At 29.0% G+C, this 22,032-nt stretch overlaps 2 protein-coding genes across 2 annotated transcripts in view; both read left to right on the top strand.

Annotated features, from left to right (window-relative positions):
• LOC129963121 (somatostatin receptor type 2-like) overlaps positions 1 to 22,032 on the top strand; it is a 216,573-nt gene that overhangs the window by 41,477 nt on the left and 153,064 nt on the right. The gene's annotated exons all lie outside the window — the stretch shown is intronic.
• LOC129972482 (uncharacterized) lies at positions 7,927 to 12,000 on the top strand. Its single transcript, XM_056086631.1, has 2 exons — positions 7,927 to 8,194; positions 11,849 to 12,000. The coding sequence occupies exons 1-2, from the start codon at positions 7,927 to 7,929 to the stop codon at positions 11,998 to 12,000; spliced, it is 420 nt and encodes a 139-aa protein (XP_055942606.1).

The following is a 22,032-nucleotide window of genomic DNA, read 5'->3' as shown; positions in this document are numbered from 1 at the left end:
TAAGTATTACATCTACAAGTATGTACTTAATTTATGAAAAAATTAAATAACTAGTATTCTATATATAAAAATGGTTTAGTATATTCGATTATGTAAATTAATTTTTATAAATTTCCATCTCTTATTAGATTCAGAAGATAAGATTAATTAATCACTAAATTAATTTAATTTAATTGTGGTCAGTATTCAGTATGTATTTCAAATTTTATCCAGGCTGCACTAATGTAGGACTTTTATCTCTTAAATTAAGATTAAGTTTATGTTTGAATATTTTTTCCTTCGTAAATCCTACACACACTAACTCTTAAAAATGGCTGTTAGTCATTTAAAAGCCCTCTTTTGATCTCTCAGTTTAAACTGTTATTGAAAGAATTTAGGAGAGGGAAGAAAAATGAGACCTGTGTTTACTGTTCAAGTTAAAAATGCTTTTGTAATTATTCATAATCTTAATATACTAGAAAAATTAAGTACATTTATTTAGAAATATACGTAAAGTCATATGAATGAATGGTTTCTTTTTCAAAAAGAATTATTCTTTAAACTTAACTGAAGAATGGCATATTAATTAATAAAATCAAAGGCAAGTTAAATTACTTAAGTGAAGGGATTCCAGAAGCGAAATATACTGATTATATGAATTGAAATGCATAATTTCCATATCAACCAAATATAATTATAGAAGAGCTAAGAGAAACTTCTTGAATTTAAGACATTAATTGCTTCTTTAACTTTAATTAATCAATATTTCTAATATTGGATATGCAGAATGTTTTCCCATTAATATAAAATAAATACGTTAACAGAACCAATATTATGAAATATCATTTGATTTCAATTCAAACTCCTAATTAAAATAAAGTTTTTTGCTTTCACTTATCTTTAAAATGTAGCTCGTAAATGAAAACAACACGCCTTCCTGACTTTTCCATTAATCTTGAGTTCACAACATATATAAAAAAAAATCTTTACCAAAAGAAAATAATTTACATATAGTTCCATTCATGAACTAATAGCTATTAAATAAAATAACATCGAAAGATGTCTTGCTTTCAGAAAATAATCATCACTTGTTAAAAAAAAAAAAAGGATGTTGCCATGTAAACTTGGGAAAAGACTCTTTAAGCGTTTTAAATTTCTTTTCGTTATATATATTTAAATGGCTTTTTAATTTTTTAAGGCTCTGTGTAATGTGATAAAAACTATTTTCTTGTATGGTGCAGTAAGCCTATGGTTGCTCATATTATGCAGTCTATCCCCTGCTAATTTATAGAGTTTTTTATAATTTATATAATAATTCAGTCATGAACATTTTATTATAAAGTGATTATAAATTGAACTGATGAAAGACAAAATCTTAATTGCAAGATTTAAAATCTGTACACATTTATTCATCACGACTTTTATAAAGATTTATTCTTTCTTTTTCTGTAATCGAATTTTAACCTTTTAAAAAAATAGTTTTGTTCTTAAAATCTCGAAAAAATTTTTTTGCGTAAATCTAATTTTGATATCAGAATTTCATCAGATACCAGGAAATCATTTTACTACTTAACTATTGTAATTAGTTATTATAAATTACTTAATTTTTTTATTGAAACCAGGATTACTTCTTCACTAACAGCTATTTGAATATCTAAACATGGCGATAGGTTAAAATAAATCAGCTCTTTTTTTACTTAATGAATTTTGGCTTATCTTTCAATTAAATACTGTAGCAAACTATTTAATATCAAAATAAATAAACTGAATCTATTAAATGTGCATTTTTTTAAATCTTATTTTCTTTGAAATTTTATTTTTATAAAATTGAAAAATGATATTTAATTTGCAAAATTTTTAATATGTTTCGACTATCGTGCAAAGTATTTTTTCTTACACATTTCCTACTTTTCCCTTCTTATATATGAAATGGCGTTTTAAGAAGGTCACTAGGTTTAAGAAGATAGTTCCTCTCGCATCTGACGCATCACGCATCTTAAATATAAATAAAATCATACACCAGCTCTGCGTTTTATTTATATTTAACTACCATTCGACAATAAATCAGAGCTGTGCCTCGTAACTTAGCGTTTTGCATTTATAAAAGCTGTTATTTTTCTCCAAAAATAGTTATTGCATTTCAAAACGTCTGCTGTGCAAACAGAAAGCAATTAATTCAATTTCGAGCGGTACTGAAAACGCATACTGATAAAAATCCATAATGCTCACGAAAAACCATAAAATGGTAGTTGATCCCCAAGTGCGTAGCAGTTTCCATATATTCATTCCACTACTTACTCTTGTTATAGGATTGCAAATATGAATAGCATGATTAATACCGCTCGACTTAATATCTCCCACAGAACGCAGTCATTCCTTTGCCACTAATCCAATTCAACAAATTGGGACGTCTATCCATGTTAGAACAGTGAGAGCCAAACACATAAAATGGAGAAAAGATCGTCCGCTTCCTTAAAACGTACTTTCACCTCGAAAGGCACACATGCTGGAAACCCATTACGAGCACGTATGAACGCTTAATCAGAATTTATGATGCATGCTCGTATCCATTTCAGGAGGAACAATTAATTCGTTTCAGCGTGTAGTGTGACACGGGAGATAGGCAGTTGCAAAAGGCCTTCCTCCACCTCCCAGGAATCCCCTAACTGAAAGCGCCTTTGTGAGTTATGGATTTGAAGATGCGCCTCCACTTCCTCAAGACTCACCTCTGAATAGAAATGAGAAGTATAAAGTAGTTGTTGGAGCGGAAGAAGGGCATTCTGTGCCTGTTTAGAGCTGCATTCATCTTATGGGTAGAGGGTAAGGTTTCTGAGCCGTGTAAGGTGAATACCTGGGAAGATACCGTTGCAAATTTGAGTGTTGGTTTTCTCCCAAGATTCTTTATGGTTATGATTTGGTATAAACAAGCGTTTTGGATATTCTCATTAAAATTTCATTTATTACTAAGTTTAAAGGCTTAGAAGGATTCAGAAAAGTCCAAATAGTTTTATTTATTATTTAAATTTTATCATTGATGAATTTATTTCTTTTTGATTCTAATAATTAACCCCCCCCAATTTGAATTTGGTTACGATTTCAAATTTAAACTATTCAACTCTTTAAAATATTTTGTTATCAATTATTTTAAACTCTTATACAATCATCAGGTTAAATGTGCCGTTATATTGTTAATTTTAAAAAAATCTCTGAAAAATAGACATTAAAAATAAAGATTATTCAATATAATAATTTTTTTTAAATTTTTCCTGAAGTTTGGAAAAAGACATATAAAAGTGTTTTATTATTATTATTATTATTATTATCATAGTGAAAATTCACCTCATTTTAGTTTGTCCCAAATTGCTTTTTGATTGCATTGGTAAACTGATTCAGCTGCATTCCATACTTACATTAAATAATCGAATTTTTAAAATTATTTATCTGCTGGAAATATTTATGGATGTTACAACTAAACATAAAAAATTATGTATAACTATAAATATTTAAAGCATTATATGGAATCTAAATTTATCTGAAAGGGTAACACATAACCATGACAGAAAATGTCGTCTGAGTAGATCTTCCTGAAAATGGTTAAACAATCGCATTAAAATTTTTTACAGTTTACATTATGCGTCTGCAGAAGAAAATATAATTTTTCATCGATAGTATGGAAAATAGTTTCAATACAACTTTCCACACTTTTAGTATATTTCATGAAATTCATAGAAGTATGTCATACATTTGTATCGAATATATCGGAATATCATTTGATAATATCCGAATAAATGTGAACAACTAGTTCTTTTTCAATATTAAATATAGATATAGCATATCCTAATAATTTAAATTTGCACTCTAGTTAACATGTGTTCAGAAGAGATCTAGTTAGAATTTGAGTGCTAATTCTTGTGCTTATAATAATCTAATAATATTTTATTCGTATATCATCAGAGCATTCATGAATGAAATGAGCATTTTAGAAGAATTTTAATACGGATGTATTTTTGGAAAGCTTCCTTAAATTAATCGGCATGCATAAAATACGAAATTCATATATAAACATATAATGCTACTACTTTAAAGCTACTACTAATCAAATGCAAAATTAACATTATTTTAATTGTGTTCCGACCTGTCACTGTGCTGCCCTCTTGCGGCAAAAGGGAAAACACTTCAGTGTATCGTGTAGCGTTAGCGAGTGTGTGTGCGGTAGCAAGGCTGCGCCTGCTACGCAATGATGGCCAGAATAAAGGAAAAAGAGTCCAAATTTATTCTTGTGTTGTGATTTTTTAATAATGCGAGAGCTATCGACGTAAATTTAGTGCTTGTGTAATCATATGGTCCGTCTCGGAGGAGTGGAAATAGCGATCAGCAATGGATTACGTTTTTTTTTTTTTGTGTGTGAAAATATGCGAAGTGGATTAGCGTAGGCTTAGGAAACGAAAGTTGTTGCTTGAGTGGTGTTTTCTGTTTCTGTTCTCTGTGTTTTCGCGTATTCTCTCGTCCCAATTCTCAAGGATAATTATTGTGGGTAAGTGTTCAATTACTTAAATTTTCATTATGTCTTTGTCTAGTTTGAAGAAAGACGAATTAAAGAGTTTGTGTACGGAATTAAATATTAAATTTGCATCTTCCGCTAAAGTTGTAGATTTGATAAGTATAATTGAGAATAGTGACATTTATAAGCAAAGAATTGAGGTTGTGAAAAATTTAATTAAAGAGATTTCAGACGAAAGAAGTAAAAATTCGGATCAAGCCGAAAACGAAAGGCGTTCATTAGAACAAAAATTGGAGATTGAAAGGCTTTCGCTTTTGCGTGTAGAGAAAGAAATAGAGCTTTTAAAACTCAAATCCTCATCGTGTGAGCTTAACGATAATGAACAGAGTTTTAGTTTAGAGAATTTAATTAAGAGTATCAAAGTTTTGACGATTCCTGTTCCCAAAAATGCTGAATGTTTTAATCTCTTTTTCAATTCGCTCGAAAAAGCTTTCAAAACAAAAGCAGTTAGTGATAAATTTAAAGTGGAAATTCTATTAAATCTTTTAGGGGATAGAATTGGCAATTTAATGGTTTATATCAAAGAAGAAGAGTTGAGTGACTATGAAAAAATTAAATCTATTGTCTTAAAACAATTTCAACCAACTTATCAAGAATGTCTAAAACAATTTAAAAGTGCAGTAAAATTGCCAACAGAAAACTATGTGCAATTTGCTTCAAGAGTTAGATCTGTTTTTGAGTATTACATTCAACTTCGTAATGTGAATGATTTTTCTAAATTGTGTGAGTTAATGGTTTCTGATCAGATTTTTAGCACTCTTCCTCAAGATTTAAAAAGTCATATCAGTATTAAACAAGGAGAATCTGTTTTTAATGTGCAGGAATTAAGTAGAGAATGTGATTTATTTGTGGCTTCTAAAACCGGAACCAAAACTGAGTTTTCCCGCGCATTCGTTACGAATAGAAATGAGCAAAGGAATTTCGGTAAAGGAAATTTTGAGAATCGTAATAGAAATGTTTCTAAAGTGTTCTTATCGAATACTAATTCTAAATGCGTTATGTGCCAGAACAACCACTCAATATTTAAATGTCAGGAATTTCAAAAACTTTCTGTTAGTGATAGAGTTGCATTTGTGAAATCCCAAAACTTATGTTTTAAATGCCTCTCACCAATATGCAATGTGAAAAAGTGTTCTGCAAGAAATTGTTTTTGTAATAAACCTCATAATAGGTTACTTCATTATCCCAGAGAGTTTGATCATTTCAGTGGGAGTGGTAAAAACGAAACTAGTACCATAGTTAATAAAGGGGAAAGTTCAACTTTAAACCCGGAAGTTAATTACTTTTATCCAACTTCTTGCGCAACTAATGAAAATGTGCAATCGACATTTTCAGCTACGAGTACGGTTGAAAATAAACAAATGAGAACTGTATTGTTAAGCACGGCTAAATTTTATATTCGAGATAAATTTGGGAATCTGCAATGTGTTAGAGGGTTACTGGATGTAGGAAGTCAGTCCGATATTATGACTTCGGAGTGTGCAAACAGATTAGAGTTAAAACAAGAAAAAATAAATGTAACAATTTCATGTTTAAATAATTCCTCAATGACTGTTACCAAATTTATTAAAGCTGAAATTTCAAATGCTGATAAGAGCTTTAAGCAAAATTTTGAGTTTCTTGTTGTAGATAAAATCACTGAGTTAACCCCAATTAAATATTTAAGTGTTAAAGAACAAATTCCTTCTAATATTAATTTGGCTGATAATTTTATGGTTCCCCAAAAAGTTGATTGTCTCCTAGGTGCTAAATCATTCTATCATTTGTTGAGGCCAGAAAAGATCTACTCATCAAATGCAGAGTTGTTTTTTCAAAATAGTGTTTTTGGATTTTTGGCTTGCGGTAGTGTAATGGAATTTGATTCCCCAAAAATTCATTGTGGGTTAATTATTGATGAAGATTTAAACAATACCATGAAAAAATTCTGGGAACTAGAAACTGTTGAGTTAGAGACCCCTAAGTCCCATGAGGCAAAAATCGCTGAGGAACATTTTGTTAAAACTCATTATAGAGAGCCTAGTGGAAAATATGTAGTCACAATTCCACTTAAAGAGGAACCTAGTTGTTTAGGCGAGTCTAAAAGTATAGCATTAAAAAGATTAAATTCACTTTGGAGTAAACTATCTAGTGATAAAACTTATTTAAAATTGTATGAAGAATTTATTAATGAGTATGAAAAGTTGGGACATATGAGAGACGTGACGCATGAGACAGAACCAGAAACAGTGTATTACATGCCCCATCATGGAGTATATAGACCAGAGAAAATGACCACTAAGCTTCGTGTAGTATTTAATGCCTCTAGTGAAACCACGAATGGAACATCATTCAATAGCTTACAATTTAATGGTGGAATTGTGCAGGAGGACTTAATTTCAATTATGATGCGATTCCGCAAACATCCATATGCATTTATTGCGGACATTGAAAAAATGTATAGGATGATTTACATTCATCCCAGTCAGCGAAACCTACAAAGAATACTTTGGAAGGACAGTGAGTGTGGTCCAGTGAAAACGTTTGAACTGTCGACAATTACTTACGGTACTACTAGTGCCCCATTTTTAGCTACTCGAACGCTAATTCAAATTGCAAGGGATGAGGGACACAATTTTCCCCTTGCAGCACCCGTTGTTGAGAAAGATTTTTATGTGGACGATGTGCTATCTGGTGCTAAGACTTTACCCGTATGCATAGAGATGCAACAGCAGCTCACTTCCATGTTAAAACGAGCTGGCATGAACTTGCATAAATGGCGAGGCAATCATCCTCAGTTGTCTACCACTTCTGGATGCAACTACGACTTTGCAGACTGTGATAACAAAACTTTAGGTGTCACGTGGGACCATACTAATGACTGTTTTTGTTTTAAGGTGTCCATAACTTCAACGGATGTTCATACTAAACGAACAGTTCTATCCACAATAGCCAAGTTGTTTGACCCTCTGGGCCTCCTTGGTCCTGTGATTTCACTAGTAAAAATCTTTCTACAAAAATTGTGGCTTCTGAATCTTCAATGGGATGATCAGCTTCCTCCTGAAAATTATAGTGAATGGGAGAAGTTTTCAACCGAGTTACAGTGCATTAACAACATCAAGGTGAGCAGATGTATTCTTCCATTTTCCGACGTCGAAGCTATAGAGCTTCATGGGTTCAGCGACGCTTCTGAAGCTGCCTTTGGAGCTGTTGTGTACTGCAAATCCCAAACACCTGCTGGTGAGGTTGTTGTCAAGATGGTGGCCAGTAAATCCAGAGTGGCTCCACTGAAGAAGCTCACGATCCCGAGATTGGAGCTCTGCGCTGCTGTGTTGCTGGTGAAATTGATGCAGCGTATCCAGTCGGCCCTTCGACTGAAAGTGTCCAATATCTATTACTGGAGCGATAGTATGATTGTGCTGTCATGGATTAAAAAAGAGACGTCCCAGTTAAAAACCTTCGTGGCAAACCGTGTAGCCACACTTCAAGACCTTTCGTGTCAGGAGCAGTGGAGACATGTTTCATCAGGTGATAATCCAGCTGATCTTATCAGTCGTGGTGTAAATCCGTCCAAAATGCTCGAGAGTAACTTGTGGTGGGAAGGCCCTGCCTTTCTAAAAAACAGTGAATATCCATGCAGAGAAATCTCTGACTCTGTGATAAAGGACGATGTAGACTGTGAACTCAAAAAAATTGACTGTGAAAGTGTTTTAGTTACTACATTGAACAATTCATGTGTTACTGATATTCTTAATTGTAGTAATAGTTATACTAAAATATTGCATGTAATAAGTTATGTTTTCAGATTTCTCCACAACTTGAGGAGTCCAACTGAAAGGAGACTGGGTCCCTTGAAAACAGAGGAAATTAGGAAGGCTGAAACCTTCATAATAAAGGAAATCTAATGTAGAAAGACAATACAATCGTTCAATTCTAACAAATTCCATTATTCTTTAATTTACGCTAAATCGATATGTCGTTTATACTTATAATTAATACCGCAGATAGAAACTTGTTTTTTACTAGTAAGAAGGACTTTTCTTGCATTTTACTACTAGATTTTTTTTACTTAAAATACATTTTAAAAAATAAATTATCCTATTTTTAAATAAAGAGAAAAATGAAGTAAAATTTATTTTTTGTTAATAGAAAGTAATTTCCATAAGTAATAGTCATAAAAAATCTATGACATATGTTCATGCATTTCTATTTATTTAATCATATGCATTTCATGTATAATCAACTAATACTTTTAATCAACGAATTAAAAATAATTGTTAGTGTGTTAATTAAAATGGATTTAATGCATTAAGTTTAAATTTATTTAAAAATTCGAAATTTTTACATCTTATTTCATCAATTTGAAACTCTACACAAATAAAGTCGTTGTTATATGAACAATTAAGTAAGATTTTATAAAAAGAATATTAAAAATATGTCAATAAGAAAGAAACGTATTTATTTATGAATACGCATATTGAAGATTAGGCTTCTGACGAAATTCAAGAACTCAACAGATAAATTTAAAATCTCTAAATAAAATAAAATAAAATAAATAAATAAATAAAAAAAAAATAAAAAAAATTTTTTAGTTTAGGGAGTTTTTTTTTTTTTTTTTGAAAAAAAGACATACTTCATCTGCTTTATCTTTACTATCAATCAATAAAATTATATAATTGCAATCTAAGGGATTCCAAATATTCACAGTATCATTTATAAATATTCTTGCTTAAGCTATACATGGAAAATATACCACATCTGTTACATTTTAGAATCTTATACGTATGCTACTGTGAGTCTCCTCAAAAATGTTGTATATAGAGAAACACAAGAGTAAATAGAAAATGCCCTTCTTATAAAATATATACTAACCATAACAAATATAATAAAAATTTTGTTTTATCAAATTGTCTTGCACGTGGTAATTTTCAACAACGATGAATAATAATATGTACATTGACTGCAATGCTTTTAAGATATTTTATTATCTGGCATTATTATTATTCTGGCAATAAAATGATACGTTTGAGAATCGCTCTATACCTATTAAATAACTATCAAATATCAGTGTAAAGATATTGCTTTCGTTTCTTCATAACTACAAATAACAAAAGCTATGACAAGGTTTCTGCAACCAAACATGAAGCAACTTTCAATTATCAGCCAATCAACTAAATAGCTTATGTTCCTTCCTTCCCACTTCGTTGCGGTCTTCAGACCTAACTCCACCCTTTTGAGATGGTGTCCTGTCTAGACAGTTAGCTTTGCTCAATCTTGTTTCGGTCGGATGACCATTGTCCAATGACCGATCACCTTGTCTGCTAAACTGGGCGAGTCTACAAGAGTCAAAGGATGTTCTTGCACGGGACTTAATTGTTCAATGCAGGAGATTCGTAATAAACAATTCATCTCTTAATATATCGGTTTCATTTACTCGAGATGATTGCTAATAAAGAATAAATGTTAAAGAAAAATGTAATGTTATTCTTCAAATGAATTTGTTTGCTTAATGGATAGAAATAACAGTTTGCAGGGATGATTTGATAAATTTGGCTATTTGGTGCAAATTTGATATGCTGCAGAACTACAAAAAGAAAAAGGATGTCAAGAATAAAATTTTGTTTTATTGAATCCCTATAGTATTTCGCTATTGAAAAGGAAAATAAACATGCGACTATTTTTTCTGTATGTATTTCACCACCACCCCTTCTTTTTGCCATTCGATTATAAAGCAAAATTTTAAACTTTTTATTATTAAAAATTACGAATAGTAAAATATTAATAATTTTCAACATTGTTGTAATTGTCTTGCATAAATTAGAGAAATGCTACTAAATAAAATTATTCTTATCACAATATTTCTTAAAAAAGGTCATTTCTTTATATACTTATTGACTGACCTTGACAGAAAATAAGACATGTTTCTTTAAAATATAAATAGTACTTGTATTTATGCATAGGCACTATATGTAGCAGTAAAATAAATTTATATTATAAGTTCTTAAAGAAATTGCATGCGGAATTTAATATAATTGAATTTTTAATCTAATTCTTTACAGAAAAAACGTAGAACCTTGTAAAATGATCAAAATCAAAAGACAAATTTGAAATAAAGAAATAATAAAATTTGAGAATTGATAATTTATTCTTCTTAGTCGACAACCACCTTATCGTCTGATTTGACGATAATAATCTTTCACTACATCTTTGTATTTCATCATATTTATCGTGCATTTTATTTTATTTTTCATTTTATATATTAAAAAACTATTTTGTTCTGTGCTATATCCGATTCCTTTCTATATTTCTCATCTATTTTATACATTATCGTAATAAGCAAAATTCATTAAGCAGTACATTGTTTATTGTTAGTATATTTCTTATGTGCATATATAATATTATTATACAGGTTTTATATACAGCGGAATCATTTTAATATCAATTCTTGTATTCTATATATAGCAAAATATATATATTTCGTTTTATATGTGTATGTCATATGCAGATGGATTTTTTGTTTCAAAGTCTTTGATCACTTGCAGTGCTTTGCTTCTGATTTATCTTGTATTTTATATATTGTGAAATTGTTAAACTTTTATTTAAGTATCCACAAACAATGCAGTAGGTTTATTTACCCTTTCTTCACGTTTCACATGTAATTCAATATCTGGTGGGTTCCCTTTCTTTCTTTCATTTTCTCTTTTTTTGTATTTCACATGCAGTCGTTTGTTTTATTGTAGATTATTTTCTATGTTTTCACGTATGAGGGTATTTTTTGACATATACATCAGAGGTAATTTCATCTAGCCTTATTTTGTATTAAACCAGATAAGATACAAAAGAGCAGAACTGTGCTTTCATTTTGAGATATCGGCTATTTATTTTCGATTTCCGTTTTGAATTTGTTCTGGTGCGACCATATTCATTCAAAACAATTTTGGTAGCAATTTTTACGCAAAGAAAAATAACTGATACTGCAAATGTGATTGACAAGCGATGCCGGAAGATGTTTTTGAGTGTGGTACTAAGGATTAAGTCGTAACCCGGATCACTCGACAACTATTTAATAATACTCATTCTGTCTGAAATTGTCTTTTTTTTTCAAAATAGATGTAAATTTAAGATACATTATGCAAAATAGATGCTAAATTTAACTTTTAACAAGTAGGAAAATATCTGAAGACTGAAGAAGAGCGCAATGAATGTTAAAAAAATTACAGATTAATAAAATACAATAAAATATCCTATTACATATAATTGTACATTTTTAAGAGATACCAAAGCTAAAATATAATAGTATTTCATAAAATTCATTCTTTGTGTTTCCTTTAGGGAAACTTGATTCATCTTATTTCGGTCGTTGCCTGGATGTGATTTCCAGTATTGGATATAGAGCATTATTCCCTGTAACTAGTGATATAACATTTTTGAACAAACGAGACATTCGTCTAGACTACAATAGACAGCACCATAAGCTGAAATAACATGGCAAACGAAACATCTTCTTTAAAATCTAAAATCTTTTTTAAAAGCGGTTTCTCAAGCCATTTCTCTTTTTCTCTCAGGTAGGATGAGATCAAGTGGCATACGCAACATAACCAGAAAAATGTCATTTATTTTAAATCTCATGTTCTAAAAATTTCGAAATAAAGTATAGAAAAAACATTCGCAGCAAATATTTTGTAGTGAAATATTTCTTTCGGCTTTTTGTTGAGATAATAATAAGAATGGGGTTTTTTTTGGAGGGGGGGGCATCTACTTTGTTTTGCTATTCAGTTTGTAGTTTAACGGAATTAGCTTTTATAAAATAAAATCCTTCTGATTTCAAATTTAATTAAAACCATTCATTCGGGTCATTTACCATTATTCTGTAATACGTCTTAAGTTAAAGATTGAATACATACAAAACTGTGATTGATTTTAGCTTAATTTTGGAAGAAGAATTTTGTATTGGCACACTCACACTTTCCAGAAAAGAATTTCCTGAAATTGAAATGGCTTTTTTCATCAACTTTCTGAGCACGTGATTTTTTACCACTATTGAAAATTAAAAACGAGAAGTATGAGATGTATAAAAAAAGAGATGATACAATATTGCTAAATTAATACGATAGATAAACCACACATTTGCATTTTGAATAGATCCATAATGTCATAGGATTTGCCTCCATTTGAAACATTTATGTACGCAATAGAGTAGAGTAATCAAAACAATACATATTTAATGCTTGCCATACACTAGCTTCTCATGGTATCATGGATATGAAGTTGCATCTTAAATTTAAAGACAGCCAGTATCTCCGGCGAATCGATGTGTCGCCAAGGGTGACTATTTAATAGTAAAGATGAATGCACGCACTTGTGCGTGTTGCTGTACAAGCATTAAAATTTTTCACACACACACACACACACACACACACACACACACACACACACACACACACACACACACATACACACACACACACACACACTTGTATGGAGGAAATATATTCCTCAGGACAAGTTTTTAGAAATTTTAATTAGAACTTTAGCTAAAAATTAATCGATTGTTTTTTTTTTTTTTTTTTTTTTTTTTTTTTACTTTCTTTCGCGAAAACTTTGAACGACATTATAGCATAACATTTATTTCAAAAATTAATTTTTTAAAAATATATTTTAATTATATCAGTTTAATACTCGTTCGTATTTTTTTCCTTCTGAATTTTGGCAATTTTTCAACAGCAAACAAGAAATTGCACTGTTGCCCTAAATTTCAATGAATTTCGTTGTTTCATTAAATAAGGAAATTTAATCACTCTCGATTTTCTTTCCCATTGTTGAAAGCTAACGAAAAAGAATTCTGTTGAAATCTATATAATTTATAAGCCGTGTAAAGAAAGTGTATTTGCTTTATCATAGAATTAATGGATGAATCAGATATTTAAGTTTGTAATATTATGATGTAACTGGTTTCCATTATAAAGATCTATGTGTATAATGAACAGGACAAATGAAAGACAAAATAATAAGGCTTTCTGACAATTTGAAGAAATCATGGACAAAATTAAGTGAAATTAAATATAATCAATATTCTAGACAAACTAGTTGGTCGACAAAGGCGATTGATTGTACGCAAAATATATGAATGGAGCATTAAACTATAAATACATGTTGTATGTTTAAAAAGAATCAGAATAAGAGCAAAGTATTTTTCTAATGAAAAAATTGCTGCCAATAAAAGAAATTTAATGAACGACATTCTTCACCTAAACTTCAAGATTTATTGCGTTATATAGGAAATGTACACAATGTTTCTTTCAGTGAATGAGCCCGAATGGAATTGGAAAACTTTAGATTTGAAAAATAAAAAAAAAGTAAAGATTTAGAAGAAATTTTACTTATTTCGTTTTCTAGTGCCTTTATCGAAAATAATAAATGTCAAAACTGAATTTCCTGTCAGAGACCCATTCTTTACTTTTCTCTTGTCATAGTTTCAAATGTATTACAGCTATACTGGAATTTTATCTTTTTCCATTCTCCACAAAAGTTGAAAGAGTTCCAATTATATTTATCATTTTATTGGGAGTAGATGACAATTTTTGATTTTCTTTAGATTATCAAAAGAAAGTGTCAAATTGATAAGTTTTTGATAAACTTTGCCCTTTATAAAAAAAAAAAAATGTAATTTTAGTTTAAGTTTTTGAAAAGTTCAAGGGATTATTTTCTTAACTTTCACTCAAATAATTATGATTGTTTTTATCACAAATTCAAAATCAAGCATTTATTCATACATTTTCATAAAAACAATACTATATTGTGGGAATGGAGCAATAAATATAATCAATATAATCTCAAATTGTTCAGGTAGAAATAAAAGTGGTGCATGGTAACTTTTAATTATTTTAATTAATCGCTTGGAAGAATTATTTCATACAAAAAATTTAATTGCTTCTATCTTATGCAGTGCGAGATTTTTTTTAATAAGACGTTTTTTGTTAGATAAAATATTAGCCAAAATTTGAGTTTTTTTTTTAATTGAGGAATAACATTTAGAGCTCATTAATAATACCTGTCAGATGTAGTATTGCTAAGGATGAGTTCATTGCCTTTCAGATTGTCACAAGTTCTAAACAAATTCTTTCATATCATTTTCAATGAAACATTATTTATAATTATATTGAAAATCTGTATTAAATATATGTACTATATATGAAGGATTAACAGTCATTCAAAAAAAAAAAAACTTTCCTTATCTGTCATAGATTTAATGCAAATTCTTTATCGGCATTTATTTATTAATTGATATGAAAATGTATGTAAATAACGAAATAGAAAAAGGATATATTGAAATGATACTAAATTAGTTTGTATATAAATAATACAAACTAATTCCTTCGATCATGTGTTATGCTATCTTGACACTTCGTTATATACTAATATTATTATATTTCATTCTAATGAAAAATATTATCTAAAACATTATAGTCGTTAGTCAACTATGCAGCGCAGAAAAATTTGCATATGAAATAATCGGAATATATAACAGGAGCCTTTCATACCAGGAAAGATTATGCATATACTCATTTTATGTATATATATTGCAGAACTGCACTGAACAAATTGTATTAAGCATTTATTTCCTTAATTTCTGAAATTATACATGTATTTCCGATTGGAAAGTTTCGTTTGATAAGATACCAAACTGTATGGGCATACTTCGGGTTCTATGAAATGTAACTTTTCATACGGAGATTGAAAATGTCAATGTCAAATTTGTTTCTTATATTCATCTGTAAAGATATAAGGTTTCATCTTTATATCTATAAAATTTTCTGATATATAAAAATTCAAGTTATTGACTTTTTTCTATATCTGATTGATGTTAGACTTGTTATTTAAAAAAATAATTTTAAATAAAATTTAATATTTTTAATAATTTATAATATTTTTTAATAAAATAAAATAATTTTTTTAATTAAAAAAATGTTACATTTTTTTGGATAATACGCAAAAAAGATTAATGAAAGGGAATAAACAGAAAATAATCACACATTCTTTAATATTTACACAAAGATTTTTTTCTTTTAAAGCTTGTATCTAAAAATGCGAGAATACTTTAATTCTATTTATGTAGAGGATCCATAGAAGAAAATAATACAGCCTACACTTAAATAGAAATTTGCCAGTTACATTGAATCTCTTGTTCAAAGAACGGATTTCCATCATTTCTGGTCATCACTTGTCGCTAAAATACAAACTTTTTGAATTTGTCAGCAAAGATCTGCAGAGCATGCGCTGTCAAAGGTAATTTATCTTTTAATTAATGTCATTCGAAAACTGAGCGCACACACAATGTCATTCACAATTAACTGAATATATAGATAACTATTTAATATATTTCAGGACGAAATGGGCTAACCTACGATCTTCAATATCTTTTATTCGGCGATCGAGCCCCATTCTGCACGAGATGCAAAAGGCTTTTAATGGTTCTTCACCTTTTAGTTGAGTGTCCTCATTTTAATCATCATCGTTTAAGATTTTTTAATACTACAACAGTGGACTTGCAAACGCTTGTGGGCGAATATCCCCACAAAAATCTTTTTAAATTTTTAAAAGAAATTGGTCTTTATCATATTATTTAACATTTTATTATGTTGCCATTTTTTATATCTTGTTCACTATGTTATGAGACATTGCCATGTAATTTTATCTATCAGTTTCTACTTTTACATAACTTTACATAAAAACCCGGTCTTTATATTTTAACCGTATGTCTGGCGCAGTATGGCCAAGTTTGGCTTTTGCGCCACTAAACCTTACAATCCAATCCAATCCTACGATCTTCAAAAAATGTCACAACATACACTAATAGAGAATATAACCGATGATAAACAGCTTGCACAAATAATAGATTTTTATTGTTCCAAAATTAATCATATTGAAAATTAATGTATTTTTCTCTTTTAAATCGACGTTCCTCTGCTCACATTACATTTCTTAGAAAAAATGGATATGATTTTATCCGAAATGGGCTCAATTATTAAATCCTAGCCTTCGATCGTGTTATTGCCCATGTAATAGCTCATGCACTTCGCAAATTCAATCTGGAGACCATTTATAAAGGTGAAATACTCTCGACACTACTTTTTGTGGAATATAGAATTCTGAAAAGGCTGTTAGCATTCTAGCACTTCGAAAATAAGCCAAAATGTCAATTTATGCACCATTTTTACAAGCCTCATCTTTCCTCCCCCTCCCCTTCCCGGGGAAATAAGGTCCTTGAATTTGTTCTCTAAGTCGTTCTGTAAGCACACTTTTTCACACACGATTTACAAAGCTATGAAAGGTGCGAATTCAGAAAACAACGTTACTTTCTAAAACTATGTTAGCATTATGATTACCAGCAGTCTGAACCATCAGCATTTTCCAAACTCCTTGTTATAAAATATGCCTTTTTTTTTATTATTTTCGAAAAAGGACACAGTTACTGTATATTTTTTTTCTTACAGGCAATTCAGTACTTCTCTGGAATATATTTACTGCTGTGGTAAAAATATCTGGAATATCTTCTATTTCTTATAAATTCGAAGTTGTAACAGTTGACCAATCAAAGTAAACATTATACGTGATAAGCAAATTTCTTTCATGGTGATTGGATGATGGTATACATTCTAGATGGATGCTAGACAAATATTTGCATATGACAGTTTTTCTATATTTAATTTGGAATATTTCTGTATTGAATTTCTGAAATAAAATGTTTCCATCTACATTTGTAATTAGACCCCCTAAATTTAAAAATAAACAAATCTCTGAAAATTCCGTATATAAAAACACGTGATGAATAGTATGAGTGCATAGATTAGTACACGAACCATTTTACTAAGTGGATTTTTTTTCTATAGAGGTGGGGTGGGGAGCTATAAAAATAATTTAAGCTCTTTACGACCAAAAGTCAAAATTAAAAAAAAAATCTTGATAAAAAAATGACAATTTCCTTAAAATTATAGAAAATAAAAAATTTTAAAATACTCCATACCCGTTTTTTCATAGAATGTTTCACATATAGGCATAACATTTTATTTCAAATTGATTAGAAAATAATCCGTATTTAATATTTTATCTTAGACTTTGTAATATACTTCCATTTTATTTTTCCGCCTCCAACTACTGTATGAATGTTTATAAATATACTTATTAACGTAGCGCAAGTAACTGAAAAAAAAATCAATTTCGAACTGAATTTTCTTATTAATTTAATAAGTAAAAATTCTTATTTACTAAAAAAAAAGTGCTAATTAATTTTTGCTATTTATTAAGTTATTCAAAATAAATTTTTAAAAAAGCTAAATTGTATAAATCATTCTAGACTATATAGAGTTTCTGCAATCATATGAGATACTATTGAGTTAGACAAAGTCTACATTTCTGATCTCCGTTTTTTTTTAAACAATTTCTGTTCTCATTTGCCGAAAGTATCATTTGTATTAGTCACCTGTTCTAAGGAATCCTATGGTAACTCACTTTCAACTGCTGATCCCCCTCTAGCAACTCCAGACACATTGATATCAGATGTATCACATAATTTTACTTAACATATATCCCTTATCCATAAAATCACAATTCTTCGTCAAAGTGTTCATAGAATAAATTGTGAGTTAATGACTTATCCACAACTTTGATTTATTTTTCCCTCTCAATTTGGAATACATTATATTTCATAGTTTAGTTTAATTATGTTAACATCCGATTTGAAAATAACTCAAGAATTATTTTGAAATCTGGTTAGAGGTTAAATACAACACTTACACTGCTACCGTCTTTCCAAGCTTCCACACAACACCGACAGCAGGAATTTTGGCCTTCGGTAACCGGTTTAAAGTGTATCTGTTTGTATACACGATGAATCTTTATTGAAATTTATTGTAGTTTCGTCCTCCAAACCCTGTTACGTCCTCCAAGTCATGTTACATGAAGCGAGATAAATCAATATAGCATGAAATGACCCTGCATTTTTTTAAAAAAATTATCTATACAAAAGAGATTATATTTTAGAAATATTTACAGATAGCGTCCCATATTTTCCCAAGTGTAACTGAATCTTAATTCATAGTTTATCTAATACCCAATTTATAGCAATTTTTCTTTAGCATTTTACAGAAAGCAGACATAGTCTGAAAGAAAAATCATTTTAGAAACAAAAAGAAATGTCAAATTATATGTTTCTTATTGCCTTGGGAATGAAATCAATTTCACTCCAGAAAAGAAATAAATAGTACTTTGACTTGAATTTCTGATTATGCTTAATTTTTATTTGTCCAAATAAATGAAAAGAATTTTTTTGGCAAGAAATGCAATTTTATGTTTCCAGATTTTTTTTCAAGTTATTTCTAATTTAGTGATGAATTTTTATCTTATATAATTTTATGTTAAGATACTTTAAAAATCTGAATCCTGAGAGATACGTTACCGAAGTATTGTATAGGAAGAAAAAATAATTGAGGCAATATAAAATGAAAACATTTCACGAACTCTATTTTCTTTCGTTTCGGGATCTAGTATAAATTAATATTTTACCACACACTATCATCAAAGGAATTAGGATTCTGAAGTTTGAATAAATAAATAATTCATTTCTTTTGATATATAATATTTGTTATGAATATGGAAAGCATTCAAAAGTAAAGTAAATATAATCAAGCGATATTTGACTTTGACAGAAATATATTTTGGTTCCGCAGATTAATCATACAAAACACAAAATTATATGAATACAGAAAATCAATTTGTTTCGTAAAATTTATTTATACCATAAAAATGTTATACCAATTTCTCTTGATAAATATAATTTAAATTATTAAAAATGATTCATAAAATGCAACTGAAATAGATATTTATATAACTAAAGGAATAAATGTTTCTATGATTAAGGTTTATCCAAAATTTAAAAAAATCTCAAAATCGAATTCAAATATTAATTTAAATTTTTGCATCTCTAAATACTGTAGTGTATGTCTGTAACTGTATTTACAATATTCCCCAAATTTGAGTGTAGTTCTGATAGATTCAAACAAACAAAAAAAGCACATATACGAAACTTTAATTGCATGAAAGAACATCTCAAATAATTTTGGAAATGCAGAGAATTCCTGAACTGCTCACACAGATAGTCAGATGAACTAAGAAATATTTTAATTACTAATTCTTTCATTTTATAATGTGAAGTTTAATGTGTCGTTTGGATTGAAAAATGCCTCTTGCTACCAAAAAATCAAATACTATCGCATATACTATGTCGATTCCCTTTTCTGCAAAAAAACGTGAAAGCAATATCGTCGGTGGAATCACGTACTAAAGGTACCACGACTGAGAATGGTTATTAAATTACTGTATCCTCATTTTATTTAATGAGCGCTTCACAATACTTCTTAGTTCTAATTTGATTATAAGATTTTTAATCAGTACAATTCAAAAGATATATTCAAAGAGATAACAAATTTAATTTAAAAACAACTCAAATTACACGTTATAAATTATTTTTAATTCACAACTTATTTTGCAATTTTGTTACTAAAGGCCTTCATGAAAAAGTTGTTTTCAAATGATAAGACGATAATACTCCTCATTTGAATGATCTTTCATGTTTCAATAATAAGAAAATTATGGGAAATGAATATTATAACCTTTTTTGACCTGGATGTTTCACATACTAATTCAGTCAATAATTTCACCCTACCAGCCATATCAAAAATATCGTTCGTTTGTTTGTTTGTTTGTTTGAGATTAGTTGAAATTAGAAATCTCATTGTCATTTTATGGGTATACTATAAAATAATGTAATAGTTTTAGATAATGGAATTGCAAGAAAAAATAAAGCAATAAGTTACTATTGATAGCAAAACAAATTAAAAATATATATTTCATGATTAAAAGATATAGTAGTAAAACAATGACATTTTTGTTCCTTTAGAAAAGTTACTATCAATAGGTTTGAGACAGACCTCGGGCCATCCACTTCTAACACCAAATTTATCAATTTTGAAACATATATGATCAAATACTTTACTATTTCGGATTATAGCTGTTATTTTTAATAACTTCATAAGACTATTTAAACAAACATTTTGACAAAAATATCAGCATTGTTTTTTTTTAAATTTTGAGATGGTTATTTGCTAAAACATATCTCTAAAAAAGAATTTCGATTTTTCATCACAAGTTATATGGAAATATTTTATAATAATTATTAATTATCAAATGAAATAATAAATAAATTTAGTCCAAATCACATAATGAATTGAATTTCTGTAAATTATGTGTATAGCAAAAATATTTTTACATAGTATTACTCGAAAAAAAATTAGTGGAATTAAAAAAAAATCAAAATATATTCTTTTCTCTTTTTACATCAAGCTGAGATATTGATTAAGAATAATACATACATGATTCAAAATGTTGTTACCAATAAATCTAAAATTCACATTCCTTCAATGGTCTGTTATAAATTGTAATGTATGTCTCGACTGAAAGATTTCGAAAACACGTCTCTTTCATTCACATTCAGAATATTAAATGTTTTTGTTTTCTTTCATAAACTTGGCAATCGTGAGATTAATAACTTTGATATTTAGTATCTTAATATTATTCCCAACCTAATGTTAAGCTCCTATAAATATTGTTCTCAAAATGGCCTGACAAGATGCAGAAAAATAAATTAAATATCTTTTACATTAATATCTCCTAGCATTATATGATTAAATATGGAGAAATTTATTTTACACTGTGTTCAATGCCATAAAATATAGAAACTTACATTTATGGCAAAATAAACATGTCAGATTCATAGAGACTGTCATTAAATTTGTAAGTTTCTTCTTATTTCAAAATACCTCTTTTGCACCAAGCAATTTTAAAGCTTCTGCTTGGTAAATGTATGGATAATACAGGGAAATATCAGGTATTTTGAACAGAAATTCTTTTCCGAATAAACAAATATGCTTTAAGGGACTTTTCAGAACATAAAAATTTGTTAACGACAAATATTCTATGCACAAATCAGCTATATACTTCATGAAAACTTCCATCATCATAAATATTCCTCTCATTAAAAATAATGAAATGAATTTATATCTAATTTAGTCATAAACGTTATACTCGGGACTATAAACTTCTGCGAACTCTCATTTTCTTTTTCTATACAACGACCTTATTTGCGCAAGGGACTTATGACGGCCCATTAGTAATCTACTTGATGGAAACTATTAGTTTTTTCTTCTCTTTAGTTCATTACCTTTATCTTAAATAAAATTGAAATGAAGCCTGTCCCCTTTTTTTTTTGAAACTATATGACGTAGGCGTAATTCTCATTTAACCAAGATAAATAAGTAATAGTATTATTAACTCTCTGGAGAGCGCTCAGGAAGTTTATTAAAATGAACTGCGTAGTAAGAGTTTAATATAAGAAAAAATAATCCAAGACTTCGCCATAAAATAGTTATACCATGAGGAATACAGAATATTTATATCTTTAT

The sequence above is a fragment of the Argiope bruennichi genome, chromosome 1, assembly GCF_947563725.1.
Source record: "Argiope bruennichi chromosome 1, qqArgBrue1.1, whole genome shotgun sequence".
In the NCBI taxonomy this organism is placed as follows: Eukaryota; Metazoa; Arthropoda; class Arachnida; order Araneae; family Araneidae; genus Argiope; species Argiope bruennichi.
Note: the sequence above shows the minus strand (reverse complement) of the source record. Positions and strands in the feature narration are given on the sequence as shown.